Source organism: Lontra canadensis, unplaced genomic scaffold (assembly GCF_010015895.1).
Source record: "Lontra canadensis isolate GAN:19392208 unplaced genomic scaffold, GSC_riverotter_1.0 scaffold39, whole genome shotgun sequence".
NCBI lineage: Eukaryota > Metazoa > Chordata > Mammalia > Carnivora > Mustelidae > Lontra > Lontra canadensis.
In genome coordinates, this window is record NW_022631033.1 from 1,551,623 (window position 1) to 1,569,407 (window position 17,785).

General features: G+C 60.1%; 1 protein-coding gene and 2 pseudogenes across 1 annotated transcript; all 3 read left to right on the top strand.

Annotated features, from left to right (window-relative positions):
- Positions 1-1,155: 1,155 nt before the first annotated feature.
- CLN8 (CLN8 transmembrane ER and ERGIC protein) lies at positions 1,156-8,625 on the top strand. Its single transcript, XM_032869811.1, has 2 exons — positions 1,156-1,777; positions 8,260-8,625. Exons 1-2 carry the CDS (start codon positions 1,214-1,216, stop codon positions 8,581-8,583), a joined length of 888 nt encoding a protein of 295 aa, XP_032725702.1. The 5' UTR covers positions 1,156-1,213; the 3' UTR covers positions 8,584-8,625.
- Positions 8,626-11,711: 3,086 nt separating this feature from the next.
- LOC116874926 lies at positions 11,712-15,232 on the top strand (annotated as a pseudogene).
- LOC116874927 lies at positions 15,233-17,785 on the top strand (annotated as a pseudogene).

The window sequence follows — 17,785 nt, forward strand, 5'->3', positions numbered from 1 at the left end:
TTCTTCCAGGGGTAACTGGGGTCCGTTCTGTCTTCCTAACTAGTGTCACCCCTACGACAGCTGTCTTCGAACACGCAGGCAGGACACTTCTTAACGCTCCCAGAAATCGGATTTGAGGTTCCTTTTCACGCGATCTCCAAGTTTTGTCGAACCTGCGTAGGGATGGGAAGACGGTTGGTTGTGAGAGGAGATTGTTCATGTTTCTGGGCATTGGAAAAATGAACTTTTGTTTTCATGTTGTTACAGAGAATAGTGAGCGGCATTTTCCGCTGAACATATTTCTTGATTAGTAAGTGTGTTCGTGATATTTTCTCTTCCCGTAGGCAGCCATTGGTAGGAGAATAGGAGTTTTGGAAACAGGGCAGTGATAATCTCTACCCACAGCCCTTGGGTCACGTGCCCCGTTCATGTTTTTATGGATGAAGTGGAGGGAGTTGTTTTCATGGTCAGAAGCAGACTTACTTGAGTTGGAGAGCTGCACGTGGCCCTGACGGTGATGTGGTCCAGGGTGGGAACCCGGCACCAAGCCGCGGGGAGAGCAGTTTCCGCGGTCCTTCCTGCGGTCTATGGATGGGCGTGCGCAGCCGCCCTCGCCCCCTCTGATCCAGGCCCTGCGCATGCTTCCCACGGGGGACCAAGGGTGGACTTGGTGCCGTGTGGCAGGTCAGCAGACGAGATCAGGGATGCAGGCTCTCCTAGGTTATGGTAAGGGCTGTGCTCATGATGGAGCGTCTGTGAGCACCTGCCACAATCCACGGGCATGGGAAGCCAGCCCATGGGACACGGGGCTGTGGCACGTGGCCGTGCCCCCACCGGCACCATAGGCGCCAGCAGCCCTCCAGACTGCAGATGACCCTGGCCGGGAAGCTGCAGTGGAACCAGCAGCCACGTGACTGAACGCATGTCACCCCCGGGAGTGTGGCGTGACCCTGGGTGGGCCCGCGGTCGGGTCCGGGATGGTGCATGCTGTTGGCTCCGCTCCTGGCCTCGTGCAGGGCCCCCGGCAGGGTTCTCTTGTGGGGTCTGTGTGCCTTCAGTTACGGGGAAGAGGGTGTAGAAATCTTCACGACAGCAGCATGTCGGTCACGCTGGAGGGGGCTGTGGGCTCGCTCCTGCCTTGTCCACGTGGAGTGACCTGTCCTTTCTGCAGGTTTCTGTGAGTTCATGCGGACCGCCGAGGCCCCCACACTGACACTGTGTTCCTGGGACGCCCATGGTAGACTCCGCGAGGACGATGACTCCTGGGAGCGAGGGGGGAACGGCAGAGAGCGTCTTCGACCTGGACTACACCTCCTGGAAGGTCCGCGCCACGCTGGCGGTCGCCGGCTTCGCCTTCTACCTGGGTGTCTTCGTGGTCTGTCACCAGCTGTCATCCTCCCTCAATGCCACATACCGCTCTCTGGCGGCCAGAGAGAAGGTCTTCTGGGACCTGGCGGCCACGCGCGCCGTCTTTGGCGTTCAGAGCACAGCGGCGGGCCTGTGGGCCCTGCTGGCAGACCCTGTGCTGCACGCCGACAAGGCCCGCGGCCAGCAGAACTGGTGCTGGTTCCACATCGCCACGGCCACCGGCTTCTTCTTCTTCGAGAACGTGGCGGTTCACCTGTCCAACGCGGTCTTCCGCACGTTTGACTTGTTCCTGGCCGTCCACCATCTCTTCGCCTTCCTTGGCTTTCTGGGCTCCGTGGTGAACCTGGGAGCCGGCCACTACCTGGCGATGATCACGCTGCTGCTGGAGGCCAGCACCCCCTTCACCTGCGTGTCCTGGATGCTCTTAAAGGTGAGCATTCCCGGCGGTTCGCGGGGGCCTGGCCTGTAGCATGCCTGGACGACAGCTCTGTGGGTACTGTGCTCCGCGGTCACCCCAGACTGAGTCGCAGTGTCGGGAGTCCGTGGGGAGCTCCTCCCGGCTGAACTCCGTGTCCCTCGCTGTAATCGCTGTGGATCTCACAGGCTCCCAGCCCTGCCGGGGGATCAGTGTCCCCTGCCTCCCTCGCACCCAGACCAGGCAGCCATGTGGTGTGTCCGTGCATCCGCTGCAGGGACCCGGGGTAGGGGCGCGTCTTAGCCGTGGTGAATAGCGCTGCTGTGAGATGGGGAGGCATTCGCCACTCCTCAAGGTCCTGGGGGCAGGTGTTGTTTGGGGACAGTGCTCGGAAGTGGGATGACCGGGTGATGGGGTGGTTCTCCGAGATGCTGACCTGTGTGCTGTCCTGTCCCCAGCTGCCCCCTCCCGTGCCCGCGACGCCTGCCGGTCCCGGTGTCTGCGTGCTCGTCCGCCCTGGTCTCCTGCGTGTCATGGATTCGGGCCATCCTGGCCACGTGTGGCGGGCCCCTGGTGGCTTCTGTTTGCTTCTCCCTGGTGATTGGTGCCCTTGGACACTTCCATGCGGCTGTGGGCCGTGCATGTGTCTCCTCCAAACTGTCCACGGTGCCGTGTTCAAACCAGAGGTTTCTCTCCCCTCGTGCCCTGTAGTCCTTTTCCCGCGATGGAGAGCCGTGTGTTCTGCTCACGTGGTCTGTGGGTACCTTCCCCCCACTGGGGCCTTTCAGCTCCATGCAGTCCGAGTTTACTCGTCTCTCTCTCTCGCCCGAGTCCTTGGTGTCATGCCCAGGCAGTCGTCGCCCAGACCAGTGTCGTGAAGCTCTGTCCCCGTCTCCTCCCGGGACTGCTCGTGTTCCGTCTTCGTGTGAGCTTTCGGCCCATCCTGACTGTAGCGTCTGGTGTAGGAACATGGCCCAGTGTTCCCAGCACCACCTGTCGGAGGGACAGTCCTTTCCCTGTTGTAGGTTCTAGGCCCCTTCGTGGCTGACGAGCTGAGTGTCCACAGTGGACTTTCTTCTGGGCTCTGGCCTCGGTGCCCGCGTTCGCGCCAGCGCCGTGCCGTTGGGAGCAGCTCTGTCGTACAGTTCAAACTCAGGACGTGTGGTGCCTCCATGTGTTCTCTCTCAAGGCTCAGATGACTGTTGGTGGTTTTCTGCCGTTTTCTGTGAATTTTAGAATGGTTTCTCCTGTTTCCGCAGAGAGCGCCATTGTGATTTCGGTATAGACGGCGTTGAACTGGGGCTCACGTTGGTGAGCCTTTTAGTAAAATTTTCAGTTCCTTTACTGTGTTCTCAGCTCCTTGATTTCCTTTTGAGACTTTTTTTTTTTTTTTAAGCATCTTCTGTGTCTGCTGAACTCGTTTTGTTGGTGCGCCATTCTCGTGACTTCAGTGACCTGTGTCTTCCTGACAGTTACGCCCAGTCCTGTGGGGTCAGCTTTTGGAGGTGGACCTTGGCCCAAGTCTACGCTTGCCCGAGGCTGTTGCTGTCCGTGCGTCAGACAAAGCCGGCCCATCTCTCAGGCTCCGCATGCTGTCCCCACGCAGACCCGACCCTGCTGCTCAGCCCAGCTGGAAGTCCTGGGCTCTCTGCTGGCTCTGTCCCTCCCAGGGGATTGTGGGCCACCGGGCCGTGTGCCCCCTCCATGTGCAGCTGGAGTGGGGGGCGGAAGCCGTAGCGTCTGCCAGCCCAGCCGCTGCCTCTTTTCCCGTGGGCTGGGGCAGCTGGACCCTGATAGACCCGTCAGAACTCCAGGACCAACCGGACCGAGGCCAGTCCTCCGCGAGCCCCCAGGGAAGTTGGGGTGCAGGACACCTGCACCAGCTCCTCCCTCTTCTGGGGTCACCTCCTGACCCTATGCTGTGGGAGGGTCCCTTCCCCCCATGTTGAGGGTGGCCCACAGCTCCTCGCACGCAGGAGCCTCTCTCAGATTTCAGATTTGTCACAAGGCGGCTTTGTGCCGAGCCAGGGCGTCTGTGGGCGGCTGGGTCCGGCTTCCCGCCCACTGTGTCCCGGCGTCTGTCCCCGCTCGCGTGCCCTATGGCGCTGTGTCTCCAGATGCGGTGTTGTGTTACAGCCCCAGGCGTCGGGCCCTCACCCTCCCTTGTGCGGCATCTGCGGCTTGTTTCTGAAGGCATATTCTCGGAACCTGTGTGGGTCCTGCGTCCAGTCTTGATTCTCGTTTTGATATCAAAGCGTCCAGGCAAGACTCGAGAGTTCTTTCTTCAGCACACGTTTCTTGCCGTCTCTTTCGGCTCACTGTTCACAGGGCGTTTTGTATGAAACGTGAAATACTGCTTTTCCTTGAGCAGATGTCTGATGCTGGCACCACGGATGGCTCAGGTCCCTGAGCAGTCCCTAATGCCATGGTGAACTTCAGGAGAAAATCGAGAAGCGGGAAGACTCCTCGGAGCCTTCAGGTCCCCTGGGGTAGGCGGTTCGGGAACGTGGACTGAATTACCATGTCCGCGGGCGGACCCCTGCCACGCAGCAGACGCTTGCAGGGCACGGGGCTGGTGTCTGGCCTCGCCACTGTTGACTGGGGTGGCTCTGCCCGGTGCTGCAGGAGGACGTGCGAGGGCAGGGACGGGCACCACGGCGAGTGGGCGGGCTGGGCAGCACGGGCACAGGGGGGTGCTGGGGCTGGCCCGCGAACCCGGGTGCGTGCTGGGAGCTGCAGCCGCCGCTCCATGGAGCCCCTGCAGAGAGCGTCAGAATGCGGGGTTTGGGGATGGTTGAGGTCCTTGGGCTGTGAAGGTTGGGGGAGGGTTGGAGACTGTAAATGGAGTGGAAGCCAAGCCAGCCAACCTCTGAGCAACCACGGAGGCTACCGGTCCAGCAGTGGGTCGTTGCAATAAGAGGCCGTGACTCGGGAACCTCTAGTGTGTCCTGCCCGTGCCCTGCGGCTTTCCGTTCTCTCCCTGTGGGTGTCCTCCCCACAGAGAGGGGCTTCCCGAGGATGGAGAGCAGAGCTTGTGACTTCCCTGTGTTCTCTGGCCATGAGCACAGCACCAGCGTCGTGGTCGGCTGTGGTCGGAGGCCGTGCCGGACAGACAGCCTGTGGTCCTTCGGTCCTGTCCCATGTGCCCCTGTACGGCCTGCTTGCAGGGATGGGCTGGACCGCCGTGGTCAGCAGGGACCTGCGCCTTAAGACGGGCCTGCGATGTAACGCACGTGTTCAAGAAAATAGACGATTAGTTTTATGGAATTCTTGTTGTTTTTGAAAGGAACATCTTAAAAGAGAAAGAAAAAATATCCCTGTCTCTTGCCAGTCCCTAGTGGTGATCAGCGTTGAATGGTTTCACAGATACCTCTTCTATGTACTCTGCCTGGGACAGGCATGGCCACCAGCCTCTGGTCCTCGGCATCCTCGGGACGAAGGCAGACTCCAGCGGCGGGTGGGCACGGGAGAGAGACTTGGTTTTGGGTTTTTCTGCTGTCTCTACAGCTTGCTGGGTGCTGTTTGTGCAGGATGGACGAAGGGATCTCTGTGCTCGCTTCCTAACACCTCACCCTCTGCCTAGCCAGCAGACCCCAGCACCAGAACTGCACCCCAGGTTGGGGCAGCGTAGGGCAGGTTTCTAGATGTGCTGTTTCTTGTTGAGGTTTCCCTCCTATTACATGTAAATAAATGGGGCCTACGGTATTGAAATCATTTTAAGCTTTTAATGAAGCTGCCAGAGTCGTGCGCAGTGGGGCTTCCGGGTTCAGGAAATCCTGGACCGTCAGGTCTGATTTGCTGAGATAGCAAAGGACAGGCGCAGAGTCCGCAAACACCACCGGCTCTTCCCCGGCAGGGATTTGTTCTCCGCATTTCCTTCTTGACTGATTCTGGAAGGTTAGAGTCAGCGAACGAAAGGCCCAGGACTCGAACCTCGGGGTAACATTCGCCCACAGAGGACGGGCCGTGCTGTGAGTGGGGTCGTGTCGGCGTCTGGGCACATGTGCTATGCGACGCTAGCCCCGGGAGCCAGAGCTGCACCCAGCAGGCTCTGTACAGGCCGTCACCGGTGACTTTGTCCCTGTCCCTGCTCAGAGCACGTGGTAACACGGCACGCGAGCTGACGGTGCCCGAGTTACGCTGAAGAAGGCTCAGTTTTCAAACGGAACTTAATTACTGTATGCGGACGAGTTTGTATTTGTGATATGAACGTTAATAATTTAAGAAGGCCACTTTAGCAGTGAGGGGAATAACGGAGAAGAGACCTTCGTTCTGTGAATTTGGGGGGAATGGTGAAGTGGGACGGAGTCCGTGCTGCTCAGTGTGAAGGAGGAGTGATGGGGAGGTGGCCTTGAGGCGTGCTCTGTCCTGGGTCCTCCAGAGTTTGCCTACGGGAAGCCTCCTCTCCCACGGAGCCATCTGACTTGGGAAACGTCACACCTTCTGCGTTTCTGTGCTAGAGCAGTGTGTACCTATGGTCTCCTTGCACAATCCCACAGAAGATACACACTCTCGTTGGTAGGAATCAGGTGCTGTGCCAGCTGCAGGCGGGCACAGGGGAGGAGATGCGGGTGATGGACTGAGCTCTGCAGGTGCAGTCCGTGCGGGGCCGACATACGCTTTGTTCCCGTGGGAAACAGTGTAGCCAAGTCCAGTGGAGCTCACACAGGTGAGCAGAGCCCATGCATGCAGTTGGGGCCAGGTGTCCCCACCTGTGTGCATCCAGGCTACAGCCGGTGCCACCAGTAGGTGTCAGAGGAGGGCACGTGAACAGTGCGCCCATGCCCGTGCCGGGTGCTGTCCGTCGCCGCCTGTGGACCTGGGATGGGGCCACTTGGCAGGGTCCGTCCGCACTGTTTCTCACCAGACTGGAGCACGCGGGAGTGCTGGGGCACCCGGTTCTTGCTGATGGAGGGCTGACGGCCGTCGTGGCTTCGCCTTCAGACAGGAGCCTCAGAGAACTGTAGCCTCGCCCTCTGATTTTAGAGACCAGTTAGCGGACACATTTGGTTTTGTCCTCCTGTCACATGGCCGTCAGGACTGATGAACACTCATCTCCGGGTCTCAGCTTCTTCCCTGTCCCTTCATTCTGGAGGGGCCGCACTTGTTTTGGATTTGTGCCTTGGCCCTGACTCCTGCGTGTTTATCACTCCCACAGAGCAGGGTCCACGGGAAGCACGTGGCTCTGGTCCCCCCTAAGTGGCACCAAACACAGGGTTGGAGCAAATGAAGTACTTGGTGATCATGGGAAACGCTGCCCGCAGGCTCTGAAGGTGGAGCGCTGCGTGAGCACAGCCGTATGCACCGCTGCGGACTCCGCGGCGGGCTGCCCGCGGGAGGCCCGAGGATGCGTGCCCAGAGAGGGAGCACGCTGTTGGAGCCTCCACGGGCCTTTCTGTGGGCCCTCCCGTCCTCGCTTCCCGTCCTTCTCGTGTTCACACTCTGCCGGAGCGGGCAGGATGCCTCTGTGGGGTGTCACACTGACGGGGCATCAGCCGACTGGAAAACACACACAGGTACGTCTGCTCTGAGGTAGTGGACCACGCGGAGGTATTGTGCAGTTATTTTTGGGTAAGTTCACTGTATTTCAGACAACAGGGGAGTTTCTGTTTTTATTAGTTAATTTTTTCCGAGTCATCAGGCCCATGGATTCTTGTTTTCCCAGGTCAGAGCCACGTGGACGCATTTTCATGCCGTGAGAGGTCAGGAGTCCGTCCTCGTTGTTTAAAAACAACTTCGGGCTTTTCTGCATCCCCTTCGGGACTTGGCAGACGCACCTAAAGAGCAGCCCTTCCCTTTTCTGAGGCCACGCTCTGGGGCCCGCTCAGAGCTCCTTCTCAAAAAAGACCTGCCCACCCTGGGGGCCACCTGCAGCACGGAGCTCCTGGGGGAGGTTTTGTAGCTTGGGTTCAGCAGAGAGAAGGCTGGAGAGGCTGCTTTGTGGGAGGTCTGAGGGGTGCTGGAATGTGATGTGTGGCTGTCCTGGTGCCCGGCTGTCCCAGTGCTGACTGTCCTGGTGCCCGGCTGTCCCAGTGCCCAGCTGTCCTGGTCCTGGTGAGGTCCCACCTTGGTATCCGCTATCTTATGGGCCGTCACGTTCTCTGTTCACTTTTGGCTTTGACTCTTGAAAACCAGTTGAGTGTAAATTTAATTGTTTCAGGGAAGGTCTGCATCTGCCTGTGTCCATGGGCCCCTGGGGAGAAAGTGTGGGAACTCCAGGCAGGACACACGTGTCTCCCTCCACGTCCCTCCTCCCGGCTGCGGTGCTGTGGGAGCTCGTTGGTCGGAGTGTGGTTGGGTTACATGTGGGCTCTGCGGGGAGACTGGAGAGAAGATCGGACGCTGCTCATGGGAGGGACAGCGGAAGGGCCCCACTGTCCGTGCGTCCACGCGGGCGGCTCCGTCCTCCAGGAACCCCGGGGAGAGGAGGGCACACACGTGCAGGGATGCGCGGGGACGCAGGGGTGGAGCGCTGACGGCATGTGCTCTGCCCACAGGCCGGCTGGTCGGACTCGCGGCTCTGGAGGCTGAACCAGTGGCTAATGGTGCACCTGTTTCACTGCCGCATGGTGCTGACCTACCACATGTGGTGGGTGTGCCTGCGCCACTGGGACGGGCTGCTCGCCAGCCTGCACCGGCCGCACCTGGCGCTCTTCCTGGCCGGGCTCAGCCTGCTCACGCTCGTCATCAACCCCTACTGGACCCACAAGAAGACGCAGCAGCTGCTGCACCCCGTGGACTGGAACTTCGCGGAGCCCGCACCGAGGAGCAGCCGGCCTGCTGGGGCCGACGGCCAGGTGCCGCCCAAGAAGGGGCAGTAGCCGCAGGGCCCAGACCGCAGCACGCTGCGGCTCCTGCCCCCGGGCCCGCCGGCGCCCCCCACCCCACGGTCCCCCAGCACAGACTCTGAACCCAGCACGGTTTCCAGGTCCGAGCCACTGTGGCGTGCGTGTAAATTGCCACGCAGCCGCCGCGGGTTCTAGAAGGCACGGTTTGCCTCCGGGGCGGGGTTTTGCCATTCTGACTCGGTTGCCTGCTGTGGTCTGTTCCTGCACGCCTGCCTGTATGGGGCCCTGAGCAGCACCGAGGAGGGGTGGGGGGTGAAGGCTGGGCCACAGGCTCCCATCCATGGCACTGTGGCCGCCAGTGTGGTCTTTCTGGTCCCACGGTCGGCGTGTCCTAGGTCCTGTCCAGTCATGGTGTCCCGCTTAGCTGGAGAGACCTGCCCTGGGCTGGTAGGGTGTCCTGTTTGTGCCTCTCGTCAGAGCGCCCTGCGTGAAGCCTGTGGCCCGCTGTGCACATGCGTGTCAGGCGGTAAGAGCACGTGGAGACCACGGGCAGGGCCCTCCACCTGGGACTGGATCCAGCCTGACAGGAACGTGCGTGACAGCGAGGCCTGCGAGGCTTGTAGGTCAGGGCATCTGTAGGAGGACAAGAAGTGTGTGTGCCCGCTCTGTGGCTCCCTTGACAAACAAGGGAGGTGTGTGGGCATCAGGTTTGTCTGGACCGGAGAACCGTCTTAAGTAGACCGAGTTGCCAGTGGGTTCTGTGGCTGATGGCTGGTTTCTGGGGGTGTCCAGGCCGGGCACCCGTCGCCTTCTGCTGTGCGCTGAGGGCTGGACGGCAAGGCTGGCGGCCTGGCTCCCTGTGCAGCAGCCCTTGCTGGGCGCCTGGAGGTGGGTCCCGAGGCTGTCGCCTTGTGCATGCCGCGCCCGGTGGTAGTTACAGCAGCCTGGCACCTGTGCGGGAAGACCTGGGCACCCCACTTCTAGAGCTCGCCAGCCTCTCTGCCTTTCCTAGACACCGGTGTCCCCGCGGCAGCACCTCCTTCCAGGGGGGCAGCCCCCAGTGGGTGTCCGTCAGGCCATGAACACGGGCACAGAGTAAGTCTGCGAAGCCTTAGTGCAGACGTTAGGAAGGTGGGCCATTGCAGCTCATGATGTGGGGGCCCACACACGCTTCTTGTTCTGGCCATGACCGTGCAATTAAAAATTTATTTTTTATCGAAAGTCCCTTAGACAAATTTGCAAAAACCACGTGTTTCTTGGTCATGGGGATGCCCGACCTGCGCTCACCCGGGACCCGCAGCTCACAGGGCCGTGTCCTCAGTGCTGCTGCCTCGATTCTCGGATCGGGCTTAGGTCAAGGTGTGCAATACCTGTTTATCTCCTTGTAAGACGTGCCGTGGGGCTCAGCAGTGCCTGGCGCGCCACGTCCCCGCAGAGACTGCTGGGAAGGCCCGTGCTCCTGCTGCCCGCGGTCACGTGCTGTCTCGCGGAGCTGGTGCGACTGGTGTTTTCTGACGGGACAGAGGCGTAATAAAGTAACTTAAGTTTATAGACTCGAAAGGATGTCTGTTCTTGTCTCTCGATACCGTCCGCATCCGTGCAGGTCTCCTGCGTCCGGGGGAGGCAGGCGGATGCTCCATCTCTGCTCAGAATTTGGGTTACAGTACCAAGTATTTAGCTTTTTTCTTAAGATTTTATTTATTTGACAGCTCCCGTGAGCAGGGGAGGGCAGGGGGAGAAGTAGGGTTCCCGCCGAGCAGGGAGCCCTGTGTGGGGCTTGATCCCAGGACCCCGAGATTGTGACCTGAGCCGAAGGCAGAAGCTTCACCCACTGAGGCCCCCAGGCTCCCCCTTCGTTTTTGTCTGACCTGCGTGAGGACTTGGACCTTCCCCGGTTCCCCCTTGACGCCCTGCATCCTCACAGAGATGCCGTTCTTGCGCAGGGCGAGGCCAGGCAGCGCAGGAGCTCGCCCCCCGCCCCCAGGTCAGTGCTCCCTCCGACCGGGGACACTGTGAGGGACACAGAAGCAGCCTGTCTGTGTAGAAAGAGGCTTCTGAACCCAGTGGACGGAGGACTGCGTGCCGTCACTGCGCAGGGACTGGCGGTGCCTTCCCGGGGGTGCAGCCCCTCCCAGGCTCTGCGCTAGCTAGTGCGAGGCTGAGGCTGTGAGCAGAGAGGCCCCTGCGGCCCGGGCAGCGAGCCACTTGCCTATCCCCCGCGGGTGGGCGCGCACGGCAGCCGGAGGCGCTGGGGAATCGGGAGGGCCTGGCAGCATTAGCTGGACTGCCCTGGCCCGGGTGTCTGAGGGGGAAAGCTGTGCCCCTAGCGAGGACGTGGGCTCTCCAGCCGGGCCTCAGGCAGAGGTCACGCGTCCCGGATGAGCGCGCGGCCCTGCGCTTTCTCCTGGGAGCCAGGCTGTGGTGTTCAAGATGGGGACACAAACCAGGCCAAGGGGGCGGAGCGCGTTTTCTCTGCCCCCGCCCCTGCTCCCCTGTTCCTGAGCGCCCTGCGGGCGGGGGCCGTGCCCCTGTCTCTCTCCGTAGATCCCGGGCCCCTCCAAGTGCCCCGCACACCGCTGACACCCACAGCTCTGGGCCGCGGGGCTCTGCTTGGCGCCGTGCCGGGGACCCTGCAGGTCTGTTTTCATAGCCGGACATCAGGAACCTGACCTGCCTCTGGGAGACGTGGGACAGCCACGCGTCCCCGGGGACTTTCTCCTCTGGTGTCGGAGCTGAGGTTGCCAACCGTCAGCTCAGGACGCAGGACGACCACTGGCAGGTCCTTGCCCGCTCAGAGAACGACAGCCCGGGCTCCCAGACGACTGTGTTGCTGAGGGCGGGGTCTGTGTCCGCCCATCCGCGTAGCCGCAGTGCCTGGCGTGGGACAGCGGGTGAGGGACGAGCAGACGCAGACAAGCAGAGTCCGGAGCCAGCCGTGGAGAAGGTCCCTTCGGAGAGCTGGTACTCGCCAACCTGTGCAAACAGATCGTTCCGGACAGGGCGTGGGGGGGGGCCGTGGGGGGTGTTCTTGGTGAGGAACCGGAGTGCCTGGAAGCTGGCTGAGCTGCTGGCAGGACTCGTGACAGTCTTCAGGCCCCTCTGCCCGGTGGGTGCCGACGTCCGTGCCGTCAGATGGCGTGACACTACGGAAGTATCATTAGATGTCTCTGTCCTCCCAGGAACCCGCCTGCCCTCTGTTCCATCCAGGGAACACGCGTGCGGACAGCAGCAAAGTGGAGAAGCCCACCTCATTCTGCATTGGTGCCATCGGACGGTGGAGACGTCCCCTGACTGACTGGTCACCCGCCAGGGCTCCCGGGTGGTGGCGGATCCCTTCGTGACCCTGTAATCATGCTGTAGCCTCCTGCTCCGGCTGGCCCAGGCTTGGCACCACTCAGACGTCCTGACGGGTGCGTGGGTCCACTGACCCCAGGCTTCGGCAGGCAGGACACAGAGCCCCTACCCCAGGATGAGGTGCAGGGGTGAGTGGGGCTGGCCTTGAGCCTGAGGGCTGCCCCCCATGCCGCGATCAGAGTACCTCCATGCTTGGGGTCCCCAAACCAGGTGCTTGTTTCCCGCCCGCACCCTGCTGCCCCTTCCCAGTGGAGTTCCCGTGAGCTTGCGGGACGGGCGGGAGTTCCCGTACAGCAGCCACATCTGTGGGACCCCGGAGCCCCCGCGCCAGCCGGTGCCGCTGCCGCCAGACTGACGCCCAGAGCCAGGGCTCAGGCCTCCTGCCAGTAAGCAGACGATGCCCAGACTGTGACTCACCCCGTGTTACCATTTGTTTCGCTCTAGTGGGGGACCTTACGGGTTTGAAACCGCTGGTCCCCTTTGTCAGTAGCTAGAGCGTGATACACGTGTTGTCTTCCTGGGTCTTGTCCAGACTACGGCGTTGGGAGGGATCTGGGAACCCGTTTTCTTCTAATGACCTGGGAGGTAGAATGTTCTGGAATCGACTCCAGGGTATCCGGAGCCTGGTAGTCTCAGGACGGCCGGAGCGCCACGTCAAGAGGGTGTGGGTGGGGAGGGGATCCACACCCTTCTGGAGCTGCCTGACGCCTTCCCCTTGAGGGGACTGTCCTCACCTTGTGCCACAAGCCCAGCGAGGGGAGCGGAGGTCTTTTGTCACTCGGCGTACGGCTCTCCTGCATCTGGAAGGGAGTAGTAACGTACTGGGCAGTGGTGAGGGCAAGAGGGCGAGACGGAAGCAGGGGTCCGCAGACGTGGGGTCAGCCAGCACTGTGACCTTGGCCTCCCCACCTCCTGGCTGGTGGTCACCTGTTCGAGCAGCTGGCGCCAAGGGCCCTCGGGTTTAGCGTTATTTCGGTGTTTTATGCCTGCAGCCCCAGAGCAGCTGGAGGACCCCAGACATTAACCCGGAGGTAGAACCCCCCGTTTTTAAATGTCTGCATCTTCAGTCTCCAAATTCCCTGTCGACATTCACCTGGGAAAACGTTTCCTGTACCTTGTAACCCTCCCGGTCACGGAGACCGTAGAGGGCGGAACCACCAGCGTGAGAGGCCACACTTCAGCCGTGTCTTTGGTTCGTGTTAAGGTAACTCAGTTCTCGCCCGAGAAATTCCCGAGTCCGTTCGGCCCACCCCGGAGACTTTATTTCCACGCGACACAAACCCAGAGTGCAGGCCCCTGGGGCCACAGAAGCCCTCTGTGTGCAGAGCCAAGGTTTGGCAGTGGGAGTCACCCCGTGCCAGGACCCCGTTTTCTATCTTTTGTAGTTGCATGTGTCTCAGGTGTGAGACGTGTAGTCCGTCAAAACACGTACAGTTCAGAAAGAGCTTCCTCACCGAAGTGATTATTTTTTAAGGTTTTATTTATTTACTTATGAGACAGAGACCACAAATAAGCAGAGAGGGTGGCGAGGGCAGGGGAAGCAGGCTCCCTGCCCTGGGGCCATGACCTGACCCCTTTAACCCACTAGGCCCCCCAGGCGCCCCTGATTTTCTGCATTTTAATTTGGAGCCAGTTACAGGGACGGTGGTTGACCATGGACTTCAGTCAGTGCATTTCCTTCCCAGATGACGCCTGAGAGCAGACGCCCTTTGCCTCTTTCCTGCCTCCTGCTGGTCTGGGGGGGCAGTCGTGGTCCTCGTCACAGAGGGGACAGCACGAGGACCAGGGACGGCAGGGCACACGGCCCTCCCACACAGTCCAGGCCACCTGCATCCGGACGGCTTATCAGGTGAGACAGACCGGGTGAGCCCTAGAGCCACCGTCATGACGTAGGGTGCGCTAAAGGGACACCACGTTCAGCCCACTGTGTGTTCATAGTCTTCTGTCTGGGGCTCAAGGGAACAGGTGTATTTAGCTCTTGGGGGAGGACGTTTCCGACGTGAGACTGAACTTTTTCAAAATTATGTCTCTTGATGGGAGGGGACGCTGCGGGGACCCTGGGCTCCACACTCTCCTCTCAGCGCTAATGTCAGAGAACAGTTGGGAAAAGAACCTGTCTCATCCCTCCTTCCCCGCATTCCCTACACATCGCTTTCCCCCTGAGCTGGTAAGTGACACCGGTGAGGGATGACAGCCACCTATGCTCAGACCTTCCCTCAGCGTGGGTGGGTTTGGTGTGTTGTCTGTCACAGTGGGTCGTGTGGGGAGGGATGGGGAGCCTGTAAGCTTGTGTCTGCACAGTACAGGCCGCCGACACTCACAGCACCTGCTCTCCAGAGCCCGCTTGTGACGCCGGCCAGCTGTCCCTCCTCGCACGCCATCCTCCTTCTGCGTCTGTTGTCAGGATTATCCTCACCTTCTCCCCATCCATGCTAGTTACTAGTACGAGTTCCTAGAGTCTTTGTGCTCTGACTGTGGTTACAAGAGCCAGAACCACTGAACGTTCTGGTATGTTCTGAGGCTCAGGGTGCCCCAGATCTGTGAGGCGGCCGCAGTTCACACCGGCCCCAGTCCTTGCGTTCGCCCTTTCCTTGCTTCTGACCACTGCCGTACTTCCCCAGTGTCCCCTCTGTGTACTGTCCTTGCACTGGACTCCACTGTCCCTTCAAGGACGTGCTCCAAGTGAGGGCTGGTACGTGGAAATGAGGCGATGAGATGTGCTGGTTGTGCGCAGACCGTCCCGACGTCAGACCCTCCTGCTGCAGCACCAGCCCTGCCCCATCTTGGGCAGTGAGCTCGGCCGCACGGCATCGGCAGTGACACGTGCTCCAACCTTCCATGTGCACGAACCGGGCTTGGGATCGCTTCATCTATGGGGCTGCCCAAGCACCCCTGCTGCAGGGTGGCAGCTTGCGTTCTGTGCCTCAGCCTGAGGGCGTCTCCCCGAGAGTGGCCAGATCCAGTCCCCTTTCCTGCACCATGATCGGGTCCTTCTCTGGAGAACAGTTGGCCACTGGCCATTGCTGCTGTGAACATCCAGGTCACTGCGTTTGTATCGTTAGGGTAAATACCCAGTAGTGCGATGCTGGGTCATAAAGTAGCTCCACTTTCAACTTCCTGAGGAACCTCCGTGTTTTCCACAGGGGCCGCACCAGCCTGCGTTCCCATCAGCAGTGCAGGAGGCTCCCCTTTCTCCGCATCCTCGCCAGCATGTCGTTTCCTGTCTAGCCACGCTGTGGAGAGAGCCAAGGTGCCTTCAACAGACAGGGACAGGGAGGATGTGGTCCACAGGCGCAGTGGAGGAGGACTCCGCCATCAGGAAGGATGAACGCCCACCGTTTGCATCGCCACGGACGGGCCTGGGGAGTAAGTCAAGCCGGGAAAGTCTGTTATCACATGGTGTCACTCACTTGTGGGGCGTAAGGAAGAGCGTGGAGGACCACAGGGGAAGGGGGGCGAGTCGGAGGGGAGATGAACCGTGAGAGACTGTGGAGTCTGGGAAACAAACGGAGGGTTTCAGAGGGGAGGGGTGGGGGGTTGGGGGAGCCTGGTGGTGGTACTAAGGATGGCGTGGACTGCACGGAGCGCTGGGTGTGCTACGCAAACACTGCATCATGGGACACGAGTGACCTCAAACTGATGACGGACTGTGTGGGGACTGACACGACATCAAAAAGGAGAGACGGTGGTCGGCTTCGTTTGTTTGCTCTCAGTCTGTGAGTCTTCTCGAGTCCTTGGGTTTGATTTTGCTGCTTGGATCAGTAGAACACGGTCATGGTTCCCGATCAAACCCTTGCTGAGCAGTGTCTACCCTCCTTCCCTCCCTCCACCCTGAGCCCTCCCCTTCCTCCCTCTGCCCTGAGCCCTCCCCTCCCTCCTGCACCCTGCGCCCCCCTCCCTCCTGCACCCTGCGCCCTCCCCTCCCTCCTGCACCCTGCGCCCCCCTCCCTCCTGCACCCTGCGCCCTCCCCACCCGCACCCTGCACCCCCCTCCCTCCCGCACCCTGCGCCCCCATCCCTCCTGCACCCTGCGCCCTTCCCTCCTCATCGGTAACTGACTCCATTTGCGTTCACAGCTGTCTTGAGCCATACCTCATGTCCCTTTCAACGCACTCATTTCAAGTGTGTGTTTCGGGGTTGTAATGTTCACAGGACCGTGTTGCCATCACCATGTCTGCGTTCGAGTGCCGTCCTCGCCCAGAGCAACCCCACACCGTCAGGAGCTGCTCCCTATGGCCACTGGTGGCCCCCCGGCCACAGCAACCAAGAATCTACTTTCTGTCCGCAGGTGGGCCAGTTCTGGACGCGGCTGGTGGTGTTCTGTGAGCGGCGTCCTTCACAGGGCGCGAGGCTTCTGGGCTCATCCCTGTGGCCACGCAGCATCCCTGTTATGGCCAGGGAGCTTGTCTTCTGTGGGTAGAGCACGTTTCCACCCTTCGGGGGTGGCCCACCTTCCCGCCATCGTGGACGACACTGCCGTGATCGTTCCTGCGCACTTTCTCGCGTGGACACGTGGTCTCCTTTCAGGTGTGAGTGGGGGATGGACCTGTGGGACACGGTGTCTCTCTGTGGAAATCCAGGACGGCTTCTGGGAGTGGACACACCAGCTGTGCTCCCCCCCAACAGCTGTGAGGCTCCAGGCTCCCCCTGGCCCTGGGCCTCGTCGGCCTGTCTCCCTGGAGCCATTCTGGTGGGCGCCCAGTGATCTCATGATGCCCATGATTTTCCTTTCCCTGGTGGTTAATCATCCTTTCATTAGCTCATTGACATTTGTATATCTGCTCTGGAGACGTGCCTACTTACGGTCTTTTTTATTTTTTGTTTTTTTAAGTGGGCTCTACGCCCGGCACAGAGCCCAGCTTGGGGCTTGAACTCAAGACCCTGAGATCGCGACCTGAGCTGTCAAGAGTTGGACACTCCCCTGACTGAGCCAGCCAGGTGCCCTGCTTTGTTCTTTTCTGATTGTTTTCTTGCATTCTTAGTCCTTCTGTCATTGGGCTGTAGGCAGTCTTTACATGCTCTTGTACGTGCCCTTCCCAGACATAAGATTCGTAAATATTTTCTCCTGTCTTTGGGTGATCTTCAATCTTGACGGTGCCCTTTGAAGCACAAAAGCCTTTATTTTTCCCTTGTCATGTACTCTCGGTGTTTAGGAAAGCTTTGCCAAACCCAAGGTCACAATTTACGTCTGTTTCTTTCTTCCAGGAGGTTTATAGTGTTAGCTATAGCAGAGGAGTTTGGTCCATTTTGAGTTAACTCGTGTGTGAGGAGTGAGGGAGGGCCCGCCTTCCTCCCCCTGCAGATGTGTGTTTCCCGCTTTGTTGGAAAGGTGGTTCTTTCCTTGTTGAAAATTTTGGCACCTTTGTCAAAAGTGAACAGACTTCAGTTGCAAGGTTCTTTCTCGATTCTTGGTTCTGTTGTTTATCTGTACATCTGTCCTCCCACCACTGTCCCACTGTCTTAGTACTGTAGCTTTTTCCTACGTTGTACAACTGGGCAGTGTTTCCACCTAGGAACAGAGAGTGTCTCTACGTGTTCATCAGAAGCTGGCAGGTGCCTTCCTTTTCTTGCTGCCTGTCCTTCCCTGCCTCACAGACCCTCGCTCCTTTCCCGGATCTGCCCCCTCCGTTCAGATACCCGTTGGCCCACCACGATCGCGTAGTCCTCTCGGCTGCTCACACCGGGCCTTCCACTGCTGCCGTCTGTCGCAACGACAGACGATGTGTCCGTGAGTAACGTGCCTGGTCGTAGTCCGAGAGGCCTTCGGAGATCCGCTGGGTGGGAGGTGGCTGTGAGTGCCTGTGCAGAGTAGGCGGCCCAGATCCCCATCCCCGAGCCGAGCCGCGTGCGACCGTCCCCACGGCGTCCCGGAGCTTTCTGA

Coding starts and splice junctions, on each gene's coding strand:
- CLN8 (XM_032869811.1), top strand. CDS start 1,214: ATGGTAGACTCCGCGAGGACGATGACTCCTGGGAGCGAGGGGGGAACG. Junction 1,778..8,259: donor TGTCCTGGATGCTCTTAAAG/GTGAGCATTCCC, acceptor CTCTGCCCACAG/GCCGGCTGGTCGGACTCGCG.